The 23,131-nt window shown below is 36.2% G+C and overlaps 1 protein-coding gene across 2 annotated transcripts in view; it reads right to left on the bottom strand.

The window, feature by feature from the left end:
* GRM7 (glutamate metabotropic receptor 7) overlaps positions 1 to 23,131 on the bottom strand; it is a gene marked incomplete at both ends in the record, with an annotated part of 531,980 nt that overhangs the window by 3,420 nt on the left and 505,429 nt on the right. Inside the window, one exon of one of the 2 annotated variants that reach the window (XM_083355185.1) lies at positions 16,066 to 16,136. The exons of the other annotated variant lie outside the window; for it this stretch is intronic. Coding sequence (XP_083211311.1) covers positions 16,066 to 16,136 — 71 coding nt within the window. Of the gene's footprint in view, positions 1 to 16,065; positions 16,137 to 23,131 lie in introns of those variants that run through there. 2 annotated transcript variants of the gene reach the window in all.

Genomic DNA, 23,131 nt, shown 5'->3' with positions numbered 1-23,131 from the left:
CTGCAGTTGGATTTGGTGAGTCATAGAATTTGTGTATTTAAGGGTATCCTCTGCTCAATCACAGCATAACAGGTCATGCTGTAATAATCTAGATCCTACAATTTGTTCCTGAATTTGGATCTGATTAGGGGGAAAAAGTATTCTGTAGATCCTTTGGAGAACAGCATAGTACTGTATGCAATTCCCAATGAGGAAAGTGCTTATTCAATTGAATATAATTCCTTGTTTGGCTAAAAGCTCATTTCAGTCCTAAAGCAAACATTAAAAAGTCTGCTTCCTTTGAAATGTAGTTAAATAACATCTTAAGCATGATAATTTGCAGACGTCTAGTAGCTTGGTCTCTTAACTTCAAACTCATTTTCTACTTCCCATCAATTTTGTTTGCTATGCCTTTAAAAGCATTTCTGTCTTCATCTCTGTGCTTATTGGATTGTGCTTGGGTTGCTTCCTTTTTATGTGCAGCTAATTGCAAGGTTTGTTAAGGAGGTGTTAGATGATAATTTTCTTATTTTTTTAAAAAACTCATTTATCCAAGTGAAGAAACTTCTGGGCTACAAGGACATAAACCCATTGGTGACCTAGACCACAGCTGACTCTAGTATATACTCATGGCAGACAATTTCCCTCTCCTATCAGGTTTAGCAGGTAGATGTTTTTGGAACAGAGTAATAATGACATTTTTGTTAACATCTGCAGCAGGAAATAGCAGGTTATCATTAGCTGAATATTGTTCATTCTCATGAAAATGCGGGCTATTGTTGAATAATAGATAAACAACCCTGCAACATCACCAAATCATCTTCAGACAGAACATCAGTGCTAGATCTTTCTTTATTTTTTTCCATTTTGCATAAAATATATGTTTAATACAATTTAATATAAATTAAGCATGGAATGTTTAATTTTAATGCAACCTTTTAAGTGCATTTAATGCAATGCAGTTGCAGCATTTCATAGTTCTGTGTTTCTTACACAAAGATAAGAGTATGACTGAAATTGGGAGACAAACATTTGCTTTTATTTCTACACCCTGAATACTGCCCCTGGTTCAAAGAAAACCTAATTTCTACCACAAGATGTAATATTTCACACAGTTGCTCATATAATTTTGAAAAGATTCATTTCTGGCTTGTGTAGAATTAAAGAAAATAGAGAAACAAGAGGTCCTACTAGGGAATAACAGGAACATGATTTGTGAGATTGGTAGTTAAAGTAATTTGATTTCTGCAGTGTCTGTTTGTTTGCCTTTTCTGTTGTATCTATAAATTATTGAACAGTTCAATAATTTATAACACCAACCCTGCTTAGTGCGTATTTATTAATTTGGCTGACATGATTGTAAGATTTCTCTTATAAGATTGCTTCAAGCTATACATTAAAGTTCATCTAAGGAATTTCAGGCCAAAAAAGTCACCATAGCAAGATTATAAACATTTTGTTTTCTGGTTAAATGACAACCAGAATAGTATTTGATACTGATGTTTTGTAAAGCAGAGGTCCCCAACCTTTTGGGCACCAGGGACCGGTTCTGTGGAGAGAGGTTTTTCCGTGGACTGGAGGGGGCATGGTTTTGTGTGCTGCCTGCATCTTGCAGATGGGGCTTTTGCTTGTTTGTGCAGCCTGGTCACTGGCATGTTGCTGCCCGGTTACTGGTCCACGGACCGGGAGTTGGGGACCCCTGTTGTAAAGGACAGTTATAAGGCACTAAAGATTAAGAGAATGCATGCTACAGTACAAATAAATATCAGTGAGGAAGTTACTTTGTAGGAAAAATGCAAATGGAAAACAAGTAGTTTTAACAAGAAAGTACTGTTCTATCCTTGAAATAAACTTAGGCCAGCATTAGAAACCATTTCCCACAAATGGCTACAATTTGTATGACACCGAAGTTTATTATACATTTGTTGATTTAGAGAAAGGTTATGATAGTGAATTATGGGATCTTTAGCATGATTATGGAGTTGAGGTGTGGTCCTGACTACACTAAGAGCATGCGTAGAAAAGGTCATGGAATATTGGGAGAAAAACAGGCAGGAAAATGTATGGAATGCCCAAGACAGAGTTGAAAAGATAAGAATGTGGGATGCCACCTTGATGTAAGACAGGGTACAAGAAATGCATCTGATGAAAATAGAGGAGTATTGTACATAAATGATGCATTTTGTTGATTGAGAAAGCAATGATTCTCACATATAGGTAGCTTGTATGAAGCAATATGGATCTGAAGTATCAAAGAGCAAGATATTTTATTTCACAGGGGAAATGGAGTGCATGATTGCAAGTTATACATAAATGACAAAAAGAAAGTGGATGATTTGTGTACTTTAGTAGAAAAGTTATTGAAGATAGGGAAACATAAAATAAGAACCCAGCTGAGAATGAATTGGCAATGAATGATTGTGAATTGTATAATGCTGGAAATGGCTGAGTGGAAGCTTATACAAGTAGCACACTCTGATAAGAAACTTTTTGCAAGGAGAAGCTATTTTTCCCCAACATAGTCTTCTCTTGGGACCCTGAACTTCTGCCTTGAGGTCTCTTTCAATTAGCAATAATTGTACCTTGGATAAATCCTGTTGGCTACCATGCTAAACTGGTGGGCACCTCTCCTCACATCCCTGTTAACATTTATCAGTTAAACCGGTAATATTCCAAAAGAATTGAGGATCACAATAGTCATACCAATTTATATAAAAAAGATCACAACAGCATTCTGGTTAATTATAGTTCCATTAGCCTTCTGTGTGTGGTTAGGAAATAATATACTAGCCACTTACATCACAAACTACAAGACTGGAGAGAATCAGAAGTCTAACTGGGAACGAGTAGGCAGGATTTATAGAAGTAAGGTCAACAACAGATCATATTTCCATTCTTCACCAACACTCAGAAATAAAATTCTCCCTATATGTGGCTTGTTTAGATTTTAAAGCTGTCTTGATTTAATATCTAGAACAGATCTTTTGGGGGAAAATGTAATGACACATACCTCCTTTTTCTGTGCAGAATTTATATTCAAACACTTTACTAAGAGTTAGGTTAAAACATTTCAAGGAAATTCTATGTAGCAAGGAGGTGGGAATTTGTGCCAACATGAATGAGCTGGTGCAGATGAAATTCTTGATAGCCATCCTTGCCATCCCTAATGGGACAGCCAATGCCCATCTTAGATTGGAGATAAGAATGCCTAAAATTCAGCTTGGAGTTTGATGGCTAATCATTGGCTAAAAGTACAATTTTTTTCATAAGACTTGCCACCTTCAATTTATTTTATTTTTATTTATTTTAATCCCATTTATATCCCGCCCTTCTCCGAAGACTCAGGGCGGCTTACAATTTAAGCACAAACCAATGTGCTTAGCAATTTTTACTCAAACAGGAAATTGGTGAGAGGGCAGAAGCTTGCATAAAAGATGTTTTGGGCACCATTTTTAATGCCATCGGGACACGTTCCAGCTAAGAAAATGCTTATCCAAGAAATAAAAGATATGAAGCATCTGGTTAAGTAAATAGATTACAAACTTTGGGTTGTTAATGTCTATGAAAACTAGCAAACTATTTATATACTATCATTTCCCAAGCTGAACACAGTTTTTTTAAGCTAGAGAAAATGTTAAGATATTGAATTTAGCAGCAGAAACAGTAAAGTATTCAAAAGGCCAGAACATACAGTTGTAGTGATGCAATCTACACTATGATTGGTTGTTATGAATATAAAGCGGGAGTTTCTCTTTTTTCCCCTTCTTTTTCTTCTGGGATCTATATACTGTTTAATTTGCCTCATGATGTTCCTGTTTCCTGACTATCTTGTGTTCTTTCTTTATGGATGATGACAATAAAGACTACAAGTTTGGGTTTGTGTCTCTGACTTCATTTGGACAGCTGCTACACAATTCTATGACAGAAAACATAATTCCTTCTACATTACTGCAATACAGGTATGCTAATATCCCATTAATTGAACATACCTGCCCACATATGCTAATGAGAAACTATTATTACAGTGTAAATTTTACAGAGTCATTTGGACCAATCTCATGATGTCCCTGTTGCACAAAGTAGCTAGAAGGTTGGTCAAGCACTTCAGAAGAAAGTGTTGTAGTTCCTTTTAGAACACGGGTGTAAAACTCGCCACATCATGTGATGTGTCGTGACGTATCATGACTTTTTTTTCGATTGCCGGAGCTGGGATGGGTGCGGCCTCTATATGATACAACCGGCTCATGGACCGGCAGTTTGACACCCCTGTTTTAGAAGATTTGAAGCCTCCTATTGCTTGCTTAGTAACTCCGGCAGGTTTTATGTTGCTGCAATAGAAATAATGCAAAAGCTGGTATAGGGACAATTTTATTACCTTTTTCTCCAGTTTCACAATATTATAGTTTTATGGATTATAGATGAACTATTAAAATACTTTATGGTTTTAGGAAGTATTTTGAAATGGCTTTAGATTTATTATGCTTTATTCTAGTTATAAATTGTTGTTTTAAGGTTAAACATATCACATTTTTGAGAACTACTGTAGTCTATGCTATAATGCTATTTTTCTCTTCTGCTTGAAAGGATCTTGGACCTGAATTGTTGCTTTGTATTTTCTATTTATCTGTCTCACTGACATTTTGTGCTGTTCCTTGACTGAATACAGATTACCTGAAACCTTGAGGTTCTGCTAGATGGAGTGCTTAGAAAGCATAGCAAGTGTCGCATGTATTACAATTGGTCCATAGAAATAATGGCAGGAGATAAGTTGAGGAAGACATATGGCTGTCCTCGTGGGCCTGTTTAAAAAATAAATACAGTGCAACAGTGGACTATCTTGGAGATAGTCACCTTTGGGAAGGTGTTTCATAATGTGAAAATAAAATTTTATTTTAACAGATTTTAAAATAACAAGAACCAAAACTAGCATAAGTAAACTAAGCTCGATCCACTCTATAGTGAGGATAAGAATTCAGTCTACATAAAGAACAATCAATTTACTGAAATTGAATTATTCTTGCAAGAGCAACACTGTAATATTATTTCTATGTATCAACAAGGATCCCTTAAATCTTACTATCATAAATTGGGAAAATTAAGAGAAAAAGGTAGAAATACAAAAGCTTTCCTGCATGAAATAACATGATGAAGTAAGAAAATAAATAAATAAATAAAATAAATAACCATTTCTAATGCAATTGATAAGAAATAAGAGGTCCTGAGGTTGTTGATATTTTGACAAGCTATATTTAGTAGATATTTACAGACAATTGAATGCCATTTTTAAAAGCAATCAACATATGCCTACTCTTTCATGTTCTCAATAGACGGCATATAATTTCTAGAAAATAGATTATATTATACTTAGTGCCATCTGAACTATTTTTTTTTATTTATTTTAATTCCATTTATATCCCGCCCTTCTCCGAAGACTCAGGGCGGCTTACAAGCTTAGCAGTAGCCTTCATTCTATGTATATGCCTGCTTATTAGGGCTTTCACACACACCCCAAGCAACTATATAGATCTGTAATCAGTGCAAAATAGGAAAATAATTGGAAAGTCTTTATTTTAAATAATTTACAATTGGCTAAGAGCATGAAAAGCCACTAATTTGCAGAAAAAAATACTGAGAACATATCAGTACCTTAACTATTGACCTACATATGCTTACAGTCATGTAAAAAGAGATGGCTATTAATATAAGGCAAATGCATCTGTAGGCATATCACATGCTTTAGTGAATCAATGCAGGTATAAGCCTCATTAATGGACAAAGACATTAAATTTTTCTGAGGAAATGAATCTCAGAAGCATAAACTCTCCTGGGCAATGACCAGAAAAATAAAGCCAACTTCATTTTACTGAAAATGATGCTAAAAATAAATTGCAAATATACTCAAGAAGAGATGAAAAACAAATGAGACAGGAAAGTAATTGCATCAGTGGATTTAATCCTCTGTTTGGTCATCAAAGCCAAAGCAAAGAAATGGCTGACTAATCTAAAGATTATAGGCTATGGTCTATAATGGGTATTTTCTCTCTTCCACTCAGTTTCATCAAAAATTACTTTTTCAAATGTGTTATTTAAATTCCAAGAGAACATCCTATTGGTGCCAAGGGATTGGAAGCCTTTTTTAAAAATATGACTTTAACTCGGTAATGTTACCACAGTTTTGAGAAGCAAACATCTCAGAACATCAACCAATGACTTATAGGGATGATTCTAAATGGTTGCTTTTTTAAAAAAAAGAGGGGGTTAGGTTTGATTCAGTAAATTTTACTTATTCTTTATTCTCAAGCAAGCATGTAAGAGGAAGTGCTATTGAAGGAAAATTATATATTCTCATACTTTGGACTAGGAAATGATTATATTAGATGATTTTGTTATTTTTGTAGATTGTCTGCTCATTCTCATTTTCTGCTAGCCACCTTACTCCCCCAAAAACTGTTTTATAGTAGTACATACTAAACTAAAAACTCTGGGTAACTGTAAAAAGCAGTATTCTGCCACAAAGGCACGTCTTTTAAGGACCTTTGTTTAAAAAGAAGAGCATAAATATTGATTCAATGATTCTTGAAATTTCTTAATGTATCTAAACTCAATCTTGAGACCATGTTGTTGGTCTGTCACAAATGGGCAACTATGGCAGTTATGATGTTTCCTATTTCAAGGAAGATCAATTGACTAGAAGGCAAATTGATGGGAATGTTCCCCATGACTCTTCCTGAATCCCTTTCATTCCTTAGCTCCCTTCTATCTTCTTTTGAGGTTTAAGTAGCTCCCTTTTCAAAGTATGTAGCTACAAAAGCATTTCTCAATTCTGGTGGCTTTGAAGATATATGGACCTCAACTTCCAGAATTCCCCAGTCAACATGCTAAATAGACCAACATGCCCTACTAGGGTATGTGTCAGCCCTACTAGGTATACCAGATCAAGAAATCAATTCCACAGAAAAGCTAAAGATATAAAATATTTTATTAAGATTGGCTGAGGTAACAGAATCATGCAAGTTTCCCCCCTCCTCTGCTTTGGTAATAGTCTATTCTTTTAAAGTTATCTTCCTTTCTTTCTTCAACAGACATCCCCAGCTTTTTTTTCCAGTCATGCCTATGAACCTCAAGGCTTGCCCAATTTTGCTTGAAACAGGTAATGCTTCTAATTCCCCCCCCCCCCCAGTACAGGAACATTTTAAAATTAAAAGAACCAGGTTGAAAAGAAATAAGGAAGGATGACTGATCAGGTATCTTCAATCACATTCATGTCCATAGGCAGTAAGATAAGCATCAACACAATACAGAACTGATCTAAAATTTAAATTCCTGATTAGCTACAGACTGTAGGTAAATTTATCTTGAAAGCTAACTTGCTCGAGATTTATGTAAGGAGAAAGTGGGATAATCCACAACAATATCTGAGCAACTTGGCTTGCACTATGTAAATAAAACAATATTATTTTGTCCTTGGTCTAACTTTAACTATGCAGCCTTTCAGTTTCTATAGTTGATTCAGAAGATCCCACCTTGCTCTTTTCTGCAGATCATAACTTTTTCATCCAAAGATTAGGGGACCAGGATATAAACCTGTCTTGAATTCCATTCAACCACTCAATCAAGGCAACATGGCATGGATGGTACTCCTCAAATTAAACCTTAAAATATAGTTTTATGGAAAATGAAAGCAAAAATCTTATAAGATGATTTGCCAAATTTTGCAACTCTTGTTCTGGGTCCAGTCCTTTGAAGAGTAACATCTGGCAGGGCTTAGAAGAGGAGGCTTTTCAGTCATGGTGTCCACACTCTGGAACATCATCCTGTGGTGGAATTACTGGTTGAAGGGGAGGGGGCCCATCCAGTAGGAGTAAAGAGACATTCTAGCTTGAAATCAGTTTGGGGGAAGAAAAGTCTGAAGTTTATTTTTATAACCCTTGTGTTATAGGGAAGGAACATAGTCTGATGAGATTCTTATCATATAGGTGATCAGTAATAAAATATCTATTTCAGCCTATTGATTCTGGTTCTGGAGTGGTTCTGATTGCCTGCCTCTATCCCATCCCTTCTGGGATTAAAATTGCTCAATCCTTTTGGTCTTTTGCAAGATATTAAGTTCTTGGCTTTTCCATCTAGCCTGGGGCCCTGTCACTATGAATGATTTGTTTCATGGTTAATTGAAATTTGGGACATTATTAATTCTCTTAGCACCTATTTTATGCTATTGATGTTTTATTATTTTTAATTTTGGTTGTTTTGTTCTGTTTTCATTTTGTTTTTAATTGTTAGGCACCCAGAGTCAAGTATATGAAATAAGCAATCATATAAATTCATTAAATGAATGAATAAATACATAAATAAATCCTGTAAGGCTTGTGGACCCTGTAAGCAAGTAAACCTGAATCAGGAACTACCAATAATATATTTATAGACCATGAGTCATTGTGAGACCCCAGATTGGAAACCACTGCTCTAAAATATTATATGCTACCTATTATTACGGAATAGCCTCCTCCTACTTTTGATGCTATTTTCTTCCAATAAATTCTGATACCTTTCTGTATATTTCCCCCCCATATGAATACAGATTTTTTTACTGCATTCTTCTTATTACTTTCAGTAAATTCTTTTAAAGGAGTTTGCTTTGGATGATGCCATTATTCCTTATCTAACTGCAATTTTATTTCTGAGTTTTAAATTCAGTAAATATAGTTATTGCAACCCAAGATCATTTTGTCTGTTTAGCTTATTTCTCTTTTAAATGCATTTCAGCTACTTAAAAATAAGAAGACAGGGACCCTGACTGATGTTTCCATCTAAAATCTTAAACTAAAAATTTCTTCTAATACTTTCTTCATGAAATACTGTATCTCATAGTGGTAGGTCTATTGTTAACCTTGCAGTCAATTATTTGCATTATCACTTATATATTTAGTTCAAACTATGCAATTATCTCAGTGTAGATTTGTTCTCAGCTTTTTTAAAATCATTTTGGAATGATTTTCTGAAGGATATCACATGCTTCTACATCCTTACAAACAGCATTTGGTGCAGAAAAGTTGTTTTTTCATTGTACTACATCTCTATGATGGAAGCATATATCTCTGTCTCTATAACCATACCTGACATATGGTCTGATTATTTAAGGGATTGCCTGTCTCCCAATACAACTACCTGGCTGATTCAATCCTTCAGGGTTGGTGCACTCTAGGTTCCCTTGATTAAACAACATCATCTATCAGGACTTCAGAAATACACCATGTAGAAAAAGGTTACCCCAAGATCTGGATGGCCCCCATTCAGCAGTTGTTTAGAAGAGCCGTGAAGAATTGGATCTTCATCCAGGCTTTCAATGAGAATGAGGAGAATGAGGCCCCTTGCTTCATTCCATCTGGTCTGTCATGCTTGCTATCTTTTATTTCTTATTGGTTTTATTGTAATTTCAATGTTTGATGGCTGTGAGCACCCCAGAATCATTGAAAGTTGGCAGCGTAGAAGTTTACTAAGTTGTTATTGTTACTTCTGCTTTTCAAACACAATTCTTATAAAAATAAAGACTGGAATGCAGTATTTGTTAAGGACATGTCAGTGGATATTCTCAGTCATCCAGGTACAGTTATCTGGAAGCTGAGTCATGGGAACTGGAGTTCTTTTCTTTTCTTTTCTTTTCTTTTTGGTTTGAAACGTTTTCCTGCTTATCTAAGTAGCTTATTTAGTCCCCTACTATTCCAGGATGAAGAAGCTACTGTACTTTGATAAGCAGCAAAATGTTCCACACCAAAAAGAAAATAAATCCAGTTGCCATGACTCAGTTTCCAGTTGTTATGGCTTATTCAAAGCAATGTGCCTTGGGCTCATCGACTACGTCTGTTCATTAATTTAAAAGTAAAATTGGCTCAGTTCCAAAGGGATACAAAGAACATTTGCTCCAATCTAGCTAGTCTAGAACAAGAAAATCTGTAGTTTTAAGAACTAGTTCTATCTTAAATTGGAAAAAAAAAACAACCCATAGGCTAGAGTGATGTTGGAACAATCCTACTGAAGATTGTGTTTCCAGCTTTCACTGAAATAGCCTGAAAATATTCTTCATAGCAATGTAACAGAACAAGCAGTGTTTTAGGCTCCAAATATGATAGGTATAATATCAACTAGCAGTAGCTATGGCAACAATACATATATCTCCTTATTCAAAAGTAAGTGAAAATAGTATATGAACTACTTTAATGTATGATTACACTATGTGCTGAATTTAAATGAGTTTTGGGGGTTAATCAAAAGCAAATCTGATCCTTATAACTAGTTTGTATTCCTATGGCAATTATTTCCATACAAGCAACATTTGCTAATATGTGGCCTGTGCAAAATTCAGTCACGTTTCTCACCCTCCTATATTTTATTATAGTTTCAGAATATTCTTCTTATCACAGCCATAGCTCAACTGTGCTTTATCAATCCTGACATCAATCGGTGTCTATTTATGTGTGTATGTAGGTGCATATAAATGTCCTTAATATTTTAAATATTCAGAGTACTGCATTCTTTTGAGTAGTTAGTTGTGTTGAATCCACTATTCTGTTGCATCTACTGCTAATGCAATTTAATTAATATCTTAGCAGTTTATAATAGACCTGGTTTATTATTTATTTACTCACTTATCAAGTTATTTAAATATTCTTCAACCTTTGATACCAATATTGCTTTTTCCATCTTATAAATTTCTTATAAATATACTTGATTTTTTATTATTAAGGTGGTAATCTTTTAGATATTGGAGCATATGTTACTGTGCATACAGTTCATAGCCCATTCACATAAAGGTATGGGGAATAACATCCTTTATATTAACTTTTCCATGTCACAAATTAACCTATTTGGTGTCACTATGGTCCTAGAGAGGCTTGAATTAAACCTGCAATTTTATTATATTTTTTGTGTGAACCAGTACTAAGATTTAATATATGTTAAAGAAATCAAGTAAAAATGTGGAAATTGAGCATTGATTCATACTTCTCAAATCCCTTGCTATCGGATCTGAGCCTGAAAATATCTAAAGTGCCCAAATACCTGTAAAGCATCAGGTTGTTTACACATAATGTAGGGAATACTTTATAGAATATATTGTGTGGTAAACAAAAAAAGATGATAATTGGATCCTTTGATACAAGTCCCAGCTTTGGTTTGAAGAGACCTTCACCCATCCAGGAAAGCATTGGTTTTTCTCACAGATCTATGACAAACTCTCAAGTAATCATCCTGCTATGACTATTTTTGTTATATCTTATCAAGCCAGATGGGTTTAATGTGATGCCTTGAATGGTCAAAATTCTGATTTAAGACCATTTCTCAGTGAGTAAAAAATCCATCTCAAGGAGCTTTCAAGGACTAAAATCTAACAAGATTTCCATTAGTCTCTTTGGTATATTTACTTTGGCTTTCAGAAGGTAAAGCAAATAATCTAACAAATGGAAATAAAGATTCTACACCCAGAAGGTTGAAATGTTAATTGACAACTAATTTAATATACTCTCTAATGTGAACTTGATAACAAAGTTGGCCTTTAGGAAACACTTTACAGACGGCAAGGACTGATGTTGTAATCAATAATTATGTGAATTACTAATGCAGGCAATGAACAGTTTCCCTGCTGTCCAGATGGAAAGGCATTTTGCAGCAATGTATCAGGAAATGAAACAGTTGATCCTGAAAATTCCAGCTGGAACAAAGCTCTAGTCAGTTTGATGTAGCTGAATAGTTGGAGGGTCATGCTACTCACCTCCATCTCTTCAAAGACATATGCACCAGTTTAACTTTCTGAACTGTTATCAGTCTCATTTAAACACAGCGACTCATGTAATGTGCCCCAAATCAAATCTCCATGTAAGCCTTACATCTTAGCTGAATTCAGAGAGCTGGACTTCATCAAATGAACGTGGAAAACAACATTATTAAGATGACTGGCCAGAAATAGCCAAAATCTTATAGTAGGCAATTTGGATGCAACAATTATAAGGTAATGTGTATTTTCATTTCCCAGTGTAACATTTTCTGTGTACTGTGGTAGCTTGTAACTGTATCTGGCAGAAATAGATGTATGTGAAAAACTGCTGCCCATATCCTCTAAGATATTTTGGATCAAGAGAGGATGATTGGCAGTGATAACCAGGAATGTACAGGGCCTCAAGAAGGGTGCTTCACCTCCATATAGTGTAAACGGCTCTTAAAAAAAAGGGTGACATATGGTGACAGGAAATAAGATGCATGACTGCCCAATATAGCACAAAGTGTAGTTAACCAGTGCAGGCACACAGAGGCATGTTGTCTCAAAGAGCTGTGGACTGGAGTTTGGATCCATTTTCTGCTTCGGCAACCAAGCTGCACTGACAGGGATTTAGTCTACAATGAGAACTTAGAAGAAGTGAAAGTTCAGGTGAGGTGCCTGTTGTGTCGTGGATTCTTGGGAAGCAGGAGGCGAGATGAGAGAGTTCAAACAGGAACATTGCTTTTATTTATTATTTATTGAACTTATTGAACTTATTTATTGCTTTATTGTAGTAACAGGAACAGAACTGAGAACAGAGGCTTCTACACAGCTACTTATATGGTTGGCCACTAGGCGGTGGCCAATAGGTTTAAAAGGACCTATTCCCACCCCAGAGCCAACCAATGATTGTCCTGGAGACTACACGTCTGGGCAGCCAGTGACCGTTACGCAGACCCCTAATTAAGCAATCTCAAGCAACATTCAAAGACACGTGAAAACAGTTCAAGTAAAAGGCCCAATACATTACTGTGCCAATTTTCTGGAGTCCCATGGAAGCCATGGGAGAGAAGAAGTGAGTTCTTTTTCCTATAGGAATACAGCCTGCAGAGTCATTATAACTGGGAAATTGGCTTAATGGCATCTACTCAAGCTCTGTATTGCAGGTCATAATGAAGGAAGGGAAGAATGACAAAGAGCTTTCATGTAAGACTTAGGGCAGAAGTATTGTGCTTTGGAAACTGTGATAAGGAAACTCCAGCCTTCATTCATTAAAGCAGAGTCTCTTGGACATTTTGAATTTCTACTTTCCCGGCTTTCAGCAATCTAGGCTAAACTGCAATTTATGAGATAAACTATTAGCAAATACCTCTCCCATCTGTTAGCAGTTTAAGTCTAATGTCCCTCCTGTTATTTCCACAAATTGTCCCTCCAATCTCTCTTACACATGTAGAGGATTGCAACCAAAGAGTCAATTCTGATTTAAAAAGTTATCTGCAGCTTCTACCAAAGCGGTGAGGAAGAGCAGCCACTCCAGGGGGAAAAACCTCTATGGTACAGTTTCCAACTGATGTGAACATTTAGAAGCCCAGTACCCTCCTTTGGGTTTGGCTACACAGTATTGAGAAGAGAGTTTCATTCAAAGTATATGCCTAGCATTTTACAGAAGACTATTGGGACATCAAAACAACACATGGGTAGAGATGAAATTCCTCATTTAAATTTCCACATTCTATATTTAAAATGCAACCTTCCCACCTCACCATGTAAGCAATGCAGTACCTAAGTTAAGGGGTACCTTTGCTGTAGACAAAGGGAGGAAATACTTCTCCAGGTGGCAACATAGAAGAACTTCCATGTAAACTAGATTTTTGGGGTGCCAGAAGAATAAGTATCCAAAATATCTGCTTCTCTGTTATCTCTGTCACTTACGGATAGCAGGACAAAATAACAGGAGAAAAGCATGAAGGAATGGCTTCCCACAGGATAGAGAAGCTGATAACACAAGATTTGTTTCTCATCCCTTCTTCTGTCCTTGAAGGAAATGGGGATGTTTGGTGCCAGGAGAGCTGGCAGCCATGTAACCTGCATCCTTTTCTTCTCTAGCCAATATTCCTGGCAAGAAAAGTGGAAGAGATGAGTTTTTGACACAGAGGGAGAACCCTGCTTTTCCAGCTGTCAAAATAAAAAGGGCTCTGGAAATCAGATATCAGGGATTGGGCCCATAGGTCAATTAAGTGCACAATGTATATAGAGGGATTATATAGTGGTATATATAGTAATGAATATAAATCCATGCATTGTGCTAGGAGAAAACTGCTTGTAAGCTTCACACTCTTAAAAAAAATATGTTCAGAAATGTAGACATTAGGCAAAATGTGGAACTAAACAAAACTTGCAGTTGGAAAAAAAATGAAAACCTGAACAAAATCAAACAGGGAGATTAACATACTCTGGTTTATCAACTGATGAATTGGAACACTGATTGATCTCAATAGTAGGAACAAAGTCATATAACAGTTAAAGAACTATCCAAGAACTACCTATGTTTTGAGTTAAATAACTAGCTACAACTTGGGTTACTTGGGTGGAAAATTAGCAAATATTTTTGCTGACAGACCTCTGTGTCAAAACACCATAATTAAACTCTGTTTCAAATATCTGCCATGATTTAAAAATAGAACAAGCTGTGTACATGGAGAACAGAAGTACTGCTAGCTTGAATCTTTGATAAGCTGAAATCTTTGTAGTACAATACTTCAGAAAGAGCCAAATACATTTTTTTCCTAACAACAGTCTGAGGTATTCTCTGGTTTTGCTTCTGTTCAAGCCATTTAATAATCTATGTTTGGCATTTGGAAATACCTCATTAGGTGAGGTTTTTGCATAAAGATACTGACATATATCTTGTACCAGCAGTTATTGCTAATAGAACACTTCCTTTATTTAATGATCTGATTTTCATACTCTTTGTCTTCTTTAAAAATAAAAGTGACAGGAATGCATTCTTTGGATGCTTTTAGGCAAAAGTTTTATTGTACTATTACCTATCATGTTCACAGATTTGTAAGGGAGATCTGGGTCTACATATCACTGAGTTGCTAATCCTACAATCTTTTCTTGCTGTTTCTTCTGTTTGTCTTTCCCATCACAAAAAATCCATTAAGGAAGCATTAATTTGATTCTAAGTGCCAGGAGCCGTTTCCACTGAGACCACCCTCTAAGGCTTCAGAAAAAAAGTTAAAAACTGAAATGAAAATGTTTTAGATTAGATTACTTGGACCCTTATGGGGGGAAAAAATCACACATTCTAAGCAAGGGTAAGAACAAATGTCTTTTGGTTTAGCTGAGGCAGATATTTGCAACAATCTTTCTAAGGATAAAAAATGGTTGTTTATCAATAGCCAATCAAAGCCTTTAATTAACATTTTAATAAGGAAGCAATTTTAACAAACATTCTCATGATACCACAAATACGTAGATCACTTTACTAGAACAAATAATCCTCTCACCCATCTACCAAACAGTAAATGTTGCAAAAAGAAAGTCGTAAAACTATTAGGTGGGCATATGATCCATATCAGATAAGAGGTCTTCACACAATCCCTTTTTTCCTTGTGTTCAATGAAAGAATGAGAGAAAAAGGATGAATAGCTAAAAAGTTCAGCACTTCATTCAGCCTGATGCTCAGAACCTAGAAGACTGTTTTTTTTTAATCTAGGACCATAAACAGTGTTTTTATCTAGGACCATAAACAGTGAATTGTAACTATGGAGTACAATGATAAATCCTTCTCATCATTCTTTTTTCCCCCACAGACATACTGGCTTATAGTTCCCAAAACCTGTCTCTTTCAGTCACAGGTGGCATGAACTGGAGATTGCAGTTGATTTCTTCATTCCTTCCCCTAGCCCCAGTTATAAAGTTAACTTCTATTTTGTTTAAAGGAGAGAGAGAAAAAGGTTATATTTATTGGGAGATCAAACATCATACATTCCTCCAAACCATTCTCTCAAACTATCCCATATCCAGTCCTCCATAGGGAGTCAATTTTTGAGATTAGAAATGAAATATCAGCAATTCATGTACTTTGTTGGGTAAAAAAACAACAACAGATCATGGATTGTGGCTTTCTATTAGCTGGAAAACATTTCTCACAAGCTTTGTTTTGACTTGATAATTCATTATTTCAATTAATACAATGCAAGCAACTTTAAGTTTCATTAGCAACTTCAGTAAAGTCAATGCATTTTTAACATTTAACTTGATGCAATTTTTGTTAAACGAAGCAGTAAAAGTTAGATCTTTATCTTACCTTCTAAAAAAGCAGACAAGAGCTATACTGTAGGTGGAATAGTGTACCAAGTAACAGATTTTTGAACACTTTTTCTTACAGGTGGTATGCAGTCTATAGGAAAAGTAAATACATTTGTATATATAATCCATGGGTTTACATATATCATATCATTTATTTTTATGAGCTAATGCCACTCATAATATAAAGCTTGTAATCTGTCAAGTTTCAGTTTATCGTTTATACCATCAAGAAACCAAGCAGTTCACAAAAAGGTTTGGGTATTTCCAAACACAAAAGAAAATCTTATATCAGAATAAGCATGACTTGAGACAGTTTATTAAAGATTGTGTCCATAATTCAGTCTCTTTCATAATGCTATCAGTCTTCATTGCTCTTAAAAATTTGAGGTATAGGTTGATTTTCTTATCTCTCCTGTCCCTCAAAAGATGAAGTAGGCAACAACATGCCAAAGATGTCAGAAACTAATACAGATGAAGAAGCAGAAGAGATAGCCCAGCATAGCAGCATTTGTACAGCAGATTGCAGGATGCATTCATCATTCATACCTCTTTAAACAGGTATATAGAACCAATGGAAACGTTTAAGCCCTGCCTTCTTTTATTTCATTGTATCCCTACGCCCTTCTATTCTGAAAAACAGAGAATCACAGAAGAGTTCAACCTTATATATGTATGCTATACTACTCTGGATGAACTGTGTTTTGGCAACTCACTTTGGAGTAGCATGGAAAGGAGAGAGAATAACTCCTAGCCTCTCTTAATGCATATTAAACAGACATCCTTTTCATTTTGCTACTGAAATATAACTTGTGATCAGAAGGTGACATATCAATCATACATCACACCGCATATGTATATGTGATAAAGGGAGAGACAGAGAGAGAAATGAAGAAAGAAAGAAAGAGAGAGAGAGAGAGGAGAGAAAGAAAAAGAAAAAGGAAGAAGGAAGAAGAAAGAAAGAAAGAAAGAAAGAAAGAAAGAAAGAAAGAAAGAAAGAAAGAAAGAAAGAAAGAAAGAAAGAAAGAAAGAAAGAAGCTAGCTTTGGGGAAATATTAATAGGTCATGAACCTTAGTTGATGAGCAGGTATCAAACCCTGTGTGAAAAAAGAAATTCATCTTCTTCAAATACACTACAGCCCACCTATATATATAAACCAACATTCACTGCTTTTATTATTGGCACTCTTCATCTGACTGTAACCTCAACAATTTAAGTTATCCTTGGCAGGAGAGAATAGACTGATCTTAAACCAGTGATGGGATTCATATATGTAAACAACTGGTTCTCTGTGTGGATGCCACTTTTGAAATTCCATTCTGGGCCGGGCCAGAAAAAAATAGCTATCAGTTCTACCGAACTGATGCGAACTGGCTGAATCCCACCATGGCTTAAACTTATTGTTTTTCCTCACTGTGAGAAAAAGAGAAGGAAAGAGTGTAAGGGAAGCCTGGTTGCCTGTCTTCCTCTCTTCTCCGAGCCACTGTGTTTCTTTCAGGCACACCTCCTTTCTGACTAGTAGAGAAGATTCACTGAGGCAGCTTACTACTAGCCTTCTTCCTTCACTCCTTATAGCCTATTGAGGTTAAAGAGTTTCTGAAAGCTGCTTGTATTTCTGTATCTCTGTCCCTTCTAATCTTTCACATCAGTAGCATGTCAGAAGTTCCTTGATTAAGACGTCACTTTTATTCTATTCAAAATATGATGACTAGCATGAGTAGCTTTTTAAAAGGTTTAGCTGAATACATCTGAGGTATGACTACCATACTTCATATTTTCTATTTTTCATTATTGAAAAATGTTGTTACCAATGTGAGGTAGATATCCTGCATGTCTTGGTTGACCATTGAATGAATACAGAAGGTTGAGACATTTATTTACTCATGATAGCCTTAGAATCAATCAATCTAGCTAGGTAGCTAGCTTTCATTTTATTTCTAAATAGGGTTATTATGAGCATGATTTCTACAGTTTGTAAGGCCGATGAGTTTCTCAGTCTGTCTCCTCTAGTATACATATGGCTGGATACAGGGAGTGATTAATAATGTCTGTTTGAGAGAGAGGTGGAGTGAAGTGGAGAGGCTATGTTCAGTTGTCTTCGACAATTTCAGTTCTCCAATGTCTCCTTTTGGAGACATTGGAAGAAGATATTAGACAAGGTGGAGAGGTTTCAACTACCCACAATCTTGGATCCCTTTAAATCAGGATTCAGGCAAAGGCATGGGACAAAACAGTTCTGATTACTCTAGTGTATATCTTATGTGAGGACCTGGATACGGAGTATGCTTTCCTGATTATACTAGAAGCCTTTGTGGCATTCAAAATAATCAATCGTGATATTTCTCTGAATTGCCTCTGAGGGTTGGAAACACCATATTACAATCTTCCCAAGCAGACACAATATGGAGGGGAAGAGCAGTCAAGTTTGTAGTATGTGGTATGCTACATAAAACCTGAGAGAAATCATCCTTCAGTTTGGATTGAATAAGTTGATGATACTCAGCTGTACAGCTCCAATCCAAGCTAGAACAGAAAATCCTTACCCTGTGCCTAACTTCATTACGTAAAATGGGGGGGAAGTCTCAAATTTTCTGTATCCAATGTCATTGGACTATTCATCCATCTCTCAGCTATTTAAAAATGAATTGTTAAAAGTAATAACCCCTGACAATTACAAATCTTTCATCTGCTTTGGTATCAAATTAACCATAACAGACACAGATCACTAAATGAAAACAATAATAATAGTAATAATTTAGCTGAGATGCTTCTATTGGCCCCAGTGTTGTCATGACTAGGAGAACAAACATTCCATTTATTCAAATAAAAGCACAATCAGAGATTTTGTTAAACGCTGTGAGATTTAGCCTGTGAAACTATGAGAAGAATAAATTACTTTGGACGAAAGAAACTGTGTGTACAAGTTTTGCCTTCATTATAAGATGCTGAAAAGAAAAGTAATTAAAATACAATAAAAGCAGACAGACTTACAGTCAAACATATACTAGCAAAGCAAAGCATTTCAATGAAAAGAGCATACATGCATCTGATGCAAATTGTGTTTATGATTAGTAGGTTGGTAGACATTGCACAGCTGGCTTTTAAGGCTTTTCAAAGACCCTGCCTTGATACTCCATATTAGGGATCCCCATTTTTGTGAGGAGGAGGAGGAGGAGGAGGAGGAGGAGGAGGAGGAGGAGGAGGAGGAGGAGGAGGAGGGAAGGACTACTTGGAAGTGTAGCATCTTTTCATGGTACTCTCTCATGTTGGCTGCTTACCCACTTACAAAATATACTCAAAAACCCCCAGGCCGCCTTCTTTTATTCTAACCAGTTAAGCAGAAGAGTAGACTGCAGACCCATTTTATTTTGCAAGATCACTTATGCCTTATATGCAAAATATAAGGACCCTCTTGAAAATAAAGAATATGTTGCAGTAGTATGCTGGCTTCCTGTTTAAAATATTTAATAATACATACGTTTTCAATTTAAAAAATCAAGCAGACATTTGTTTGATAGGCACAAGTGTATCTGGGGGGGCGGGGGGTGTTCACAGGGAAATGATTGTTTGTGAACACCATACTAGGAACTCCAATCTTATATTTTTGTGTAGAAAAAAAAATCAATTCATCCCTGATAATCAAAATAGGAAAACCTATAATCCATGAAACAATGTTGGAAGATAAGTTTCACCCTCCTTGGTTGCTAATTATGGTTATATAAGATGGTAGGATTTTGCCAATGCACAGCCACAACTAGAGAGCTGGAAGTATCCCACTGTCGCCATATATGAAAACTCTCAGAGTATAAGGTGAAGATAATCACTCTCCATTGTAATTCATTCTCCACTGTAAAGCATTCAGCACAATATTTTATTTAGTTTACTACTGTTAATTTTTAGCGGAGCAGCTAATCTTCACCTATACCTCCATAAGCATCAACCTGGGTGCCTCACAGAGAACAAACTTACTCAAAGTTCAGAAGAAGTACTTTAAAGATTGGAGCATTTACAAAACCTCTTACAAGATGGATTGAAATCTTGGGTCTTTTCTCCGCTATCTACAAATTTAAAAGTGAACCCATGGCCCTTTCTGGCAATACCAACGCTGTACATTTCAGAAAATGAAGCCAATAATGCCCTGAAAGATAGACTCCATGATGACATGCCATCATTATTAGGACATTGTGTGGATAAGAAAAAAGACGGTTGGCACTATAGTACCTCCCTAGAACCATTCCTTTTCAAAGCACAGAATAAATGGCCTGCAAGCCCTCTGATGAGCCACAGTCTCACTTTTAAACTGTACAAAGGAGAGGGGAGAAGGCCCTTTGACCATCTGATAATCCAATTTGTAACTACAAATACCACCAGCAAATATTTTTCCTTCCCCACTCAGTGAAAGTTCCTGAATTTGTCTCCCCCGCCACATGTATATTTATCCTCTCCTTTTTATTGCCAGTTTAATGGAGAATAACTGAGATAACAATACTGTAGTTTAGAGAACAATGACTGCCAGAATAAACAAGTGCTGAGACCATGAAGAGGAAAAAAATGACTGAAGACTGAGTAATAAAAAAACAAAAACTGATGATCTTGCATATATTTGATTGAAATGTCAGATGCCCTATTAATGATGCTTCATCTGCAGCCTATGATTCATTAACACATGCTGTGATAGCCTTTTTCCGAATGCAATGGGCCAATAATCTGCATACAATAGCAATGCCTTTTCCCCCCAAAGCCTTTCATTAAGGAAAAAGGAGAGAAAGTCAATAGCTAACTTTTTTTTTTACTTTTGGAACAAGAAATATCTTGGTGTTTGGAGGTACACAAATCTGTAGCATTCATTTAAGGAAAATAACATGATTGTGTATTTTTTTTAAAGAAGGAACACATTGTTAACCACTATCATCCCACAAAACATCTGACAGCAAATCCTATACTGAATACCATACATGGCTCTTGCAAGAACAGCTAGTATCTAAATTAAGGATAAGAGTACTCAGTTACTGTTTAGGAGGTGTTGAAATGACTTGGGGTTATGCCAGAAATTGTCCTCGATACTCTTCATCTCAGGACTTTTTCAGAAGCTGCAACAGGTTGATGTAGTTGACTCAAATTTCTTAATACTCAAAATGGTTTTCTTATTTAACCATTAAATCAGGATATCTGCTCAGCTTTCTCCAACCTGACACTCTTCAGCAACTTCCATGACCCACAGCCTGGGTGGCTGATGAGTGGCAATTCTGGAAATGGTATTCCCAATTTATACAGAGTGTCACAGGTTAGGATAGTCTAGATTAGCTGTTGTTTCACAAAGAGTCTTCACAAAGGGGAGAAGACCTTACATGGCACATTACAAGTCTGCTGACCGCACCCCAGTCTAATCTAACTGGTTTAATGGCCTGATAATCTTTTTTTTAATTTTACTTTTCCTCCCCATTAAATATCATTTTCACAGAGTTGCAAAGGTGTTTTGACTCAACAACAATATTTAGAAAGTCAAAATAAAAGAATTTTAAGTAACTGGTGCCAAATGTCTATGGAGATTCTCAGTCTTCCAGGTCATAGTTATCCCAAAAGTGTTTTTTCACAAGGCAACTGAATTTCCTTGTTTTTTTCTTTGAAGACATTTCACTTCTCATCCAAAAAGCTTCCGAGATGAAGAGGTTTCTTGGATGAGAAGTGAAAAGTCTTCAAACAAAAAACAAGAAAGTCCAGTTGCCTCATGAAAAAGCACTTTTGGGATAACTGTTGCCAATTGTATCTAAGAATGAAGTCATACTGCTGTCTGATGTTTGATCATTCCTTTTAAGATCACTGTTACAATGGCTTTTTATCTTCTTAGGCAGGAAGACAGCCAGTGAGAAGCTCAACTAACCACATCTCAAGGGCACAATATCCACACAGCATTTTCATTTTTCTGTTAAGGAGCCCTGGTGGTACAGTGGTTAAGTACAGTTTCACAAGCAAATTCTGCCCATAGTCTACAGTTTGATCCTGATGGGGCTCAATGTTGACTCAGCCTTCCATCCTTCCAGGGTTAGTAAAATAAGGAGCCAATATGCAAATAATACTTACATTGCAAACTGCCCAGCGAGTGCTTTAAAACGCTATGGGGCAGTATATAACTCTAAGTGATATTGATATTGATATTCTGAGAAATGGAAGCTACTTTATAAATGGCATTTTGCCAATTGTAGATAAATAGGAGAAAGCCGTTCAGAGAACTTTGCAAATGAGGACAATCATGTATTAAAATTCCTTTGTTCCTTACATAATTTGCATCATTTCCCTTTATGTATTGTGTTCAAGTTAATAGAATCCTCTGCCTATGATTAGGGCTGTCAGTTAAAATGGTTAATCTATCACCTGTCTTTTAATTGAACTATTTAAATAAATATTCATATTAACAAATATTCTCTCTAGTTATAATAGTCCTTTAATGTTATGGAAATGAATTTGTTGTTATTAAAATAATAGGGGTTTTTTTTGGGAGGGGAGGGTTGTTGGAAAACCATGACACTCATTATTTGAGCAAAATGTCTTTTGGGGGCATGTCGATCAAAAATAAATTGCAACTATAACCTTGGGAACTAGAAATCAGTTATTTGAGGGAACACCTGCTGCCGGCATCAAATGCCCTTCGCCCAGTGCGCTCCCACAGGGAGGGTCTGCTCAGGGTTCCGCCGGTGAGAGATTGCCGGCGGGTGACACCCAGGGATAGGGCCTTCTCGGTGGGAGCGCCTGCCCTCTGGAACCAGCTGCCGGTAGAGCTGAGGACTGCTCCTGACCTCCGATCATTCCGCCGGGGCCTGAAGACCTGGCTCTTTGAGCTCTCGGGCCCAGGCTGAGGAGAAAATTTTAACTGGGGTTTTAATCTACAGGGTGAATTTAATGCTTTTTTAATTGGTTTTAACTTTTGTATGTTTCGATTTTAATTCCCTGTAAACCGCCCTGAGTCCTCAGGGAAAGGGCGGTATACAAATGCAAATATTAAATTAAATTAAAATCCTGAAGCCCTGCTCCCCATGAAAGTTCATCAAATAGTAATACTCATAAAGGAGGATAGAGCTTAACAAGGATAT

This window comes from Vipera ursinii (genome assembly GCF_947247035.1).
Source record: "Vipera ursinii genome assembly, chromosome: 2".
In the NCBI taxonomy this organism is placed as follows: domain Eukaryota; kingdom Metazoa; phylum Chordata; class Lepidosauria; order Squamata; family Viperidae; genus Vipera; species Vipera ursinii.
Note: the sequence above shows the minus strand (reverse complement) of the source record. Positions and strands in the feature narration are given on the sequence as shown.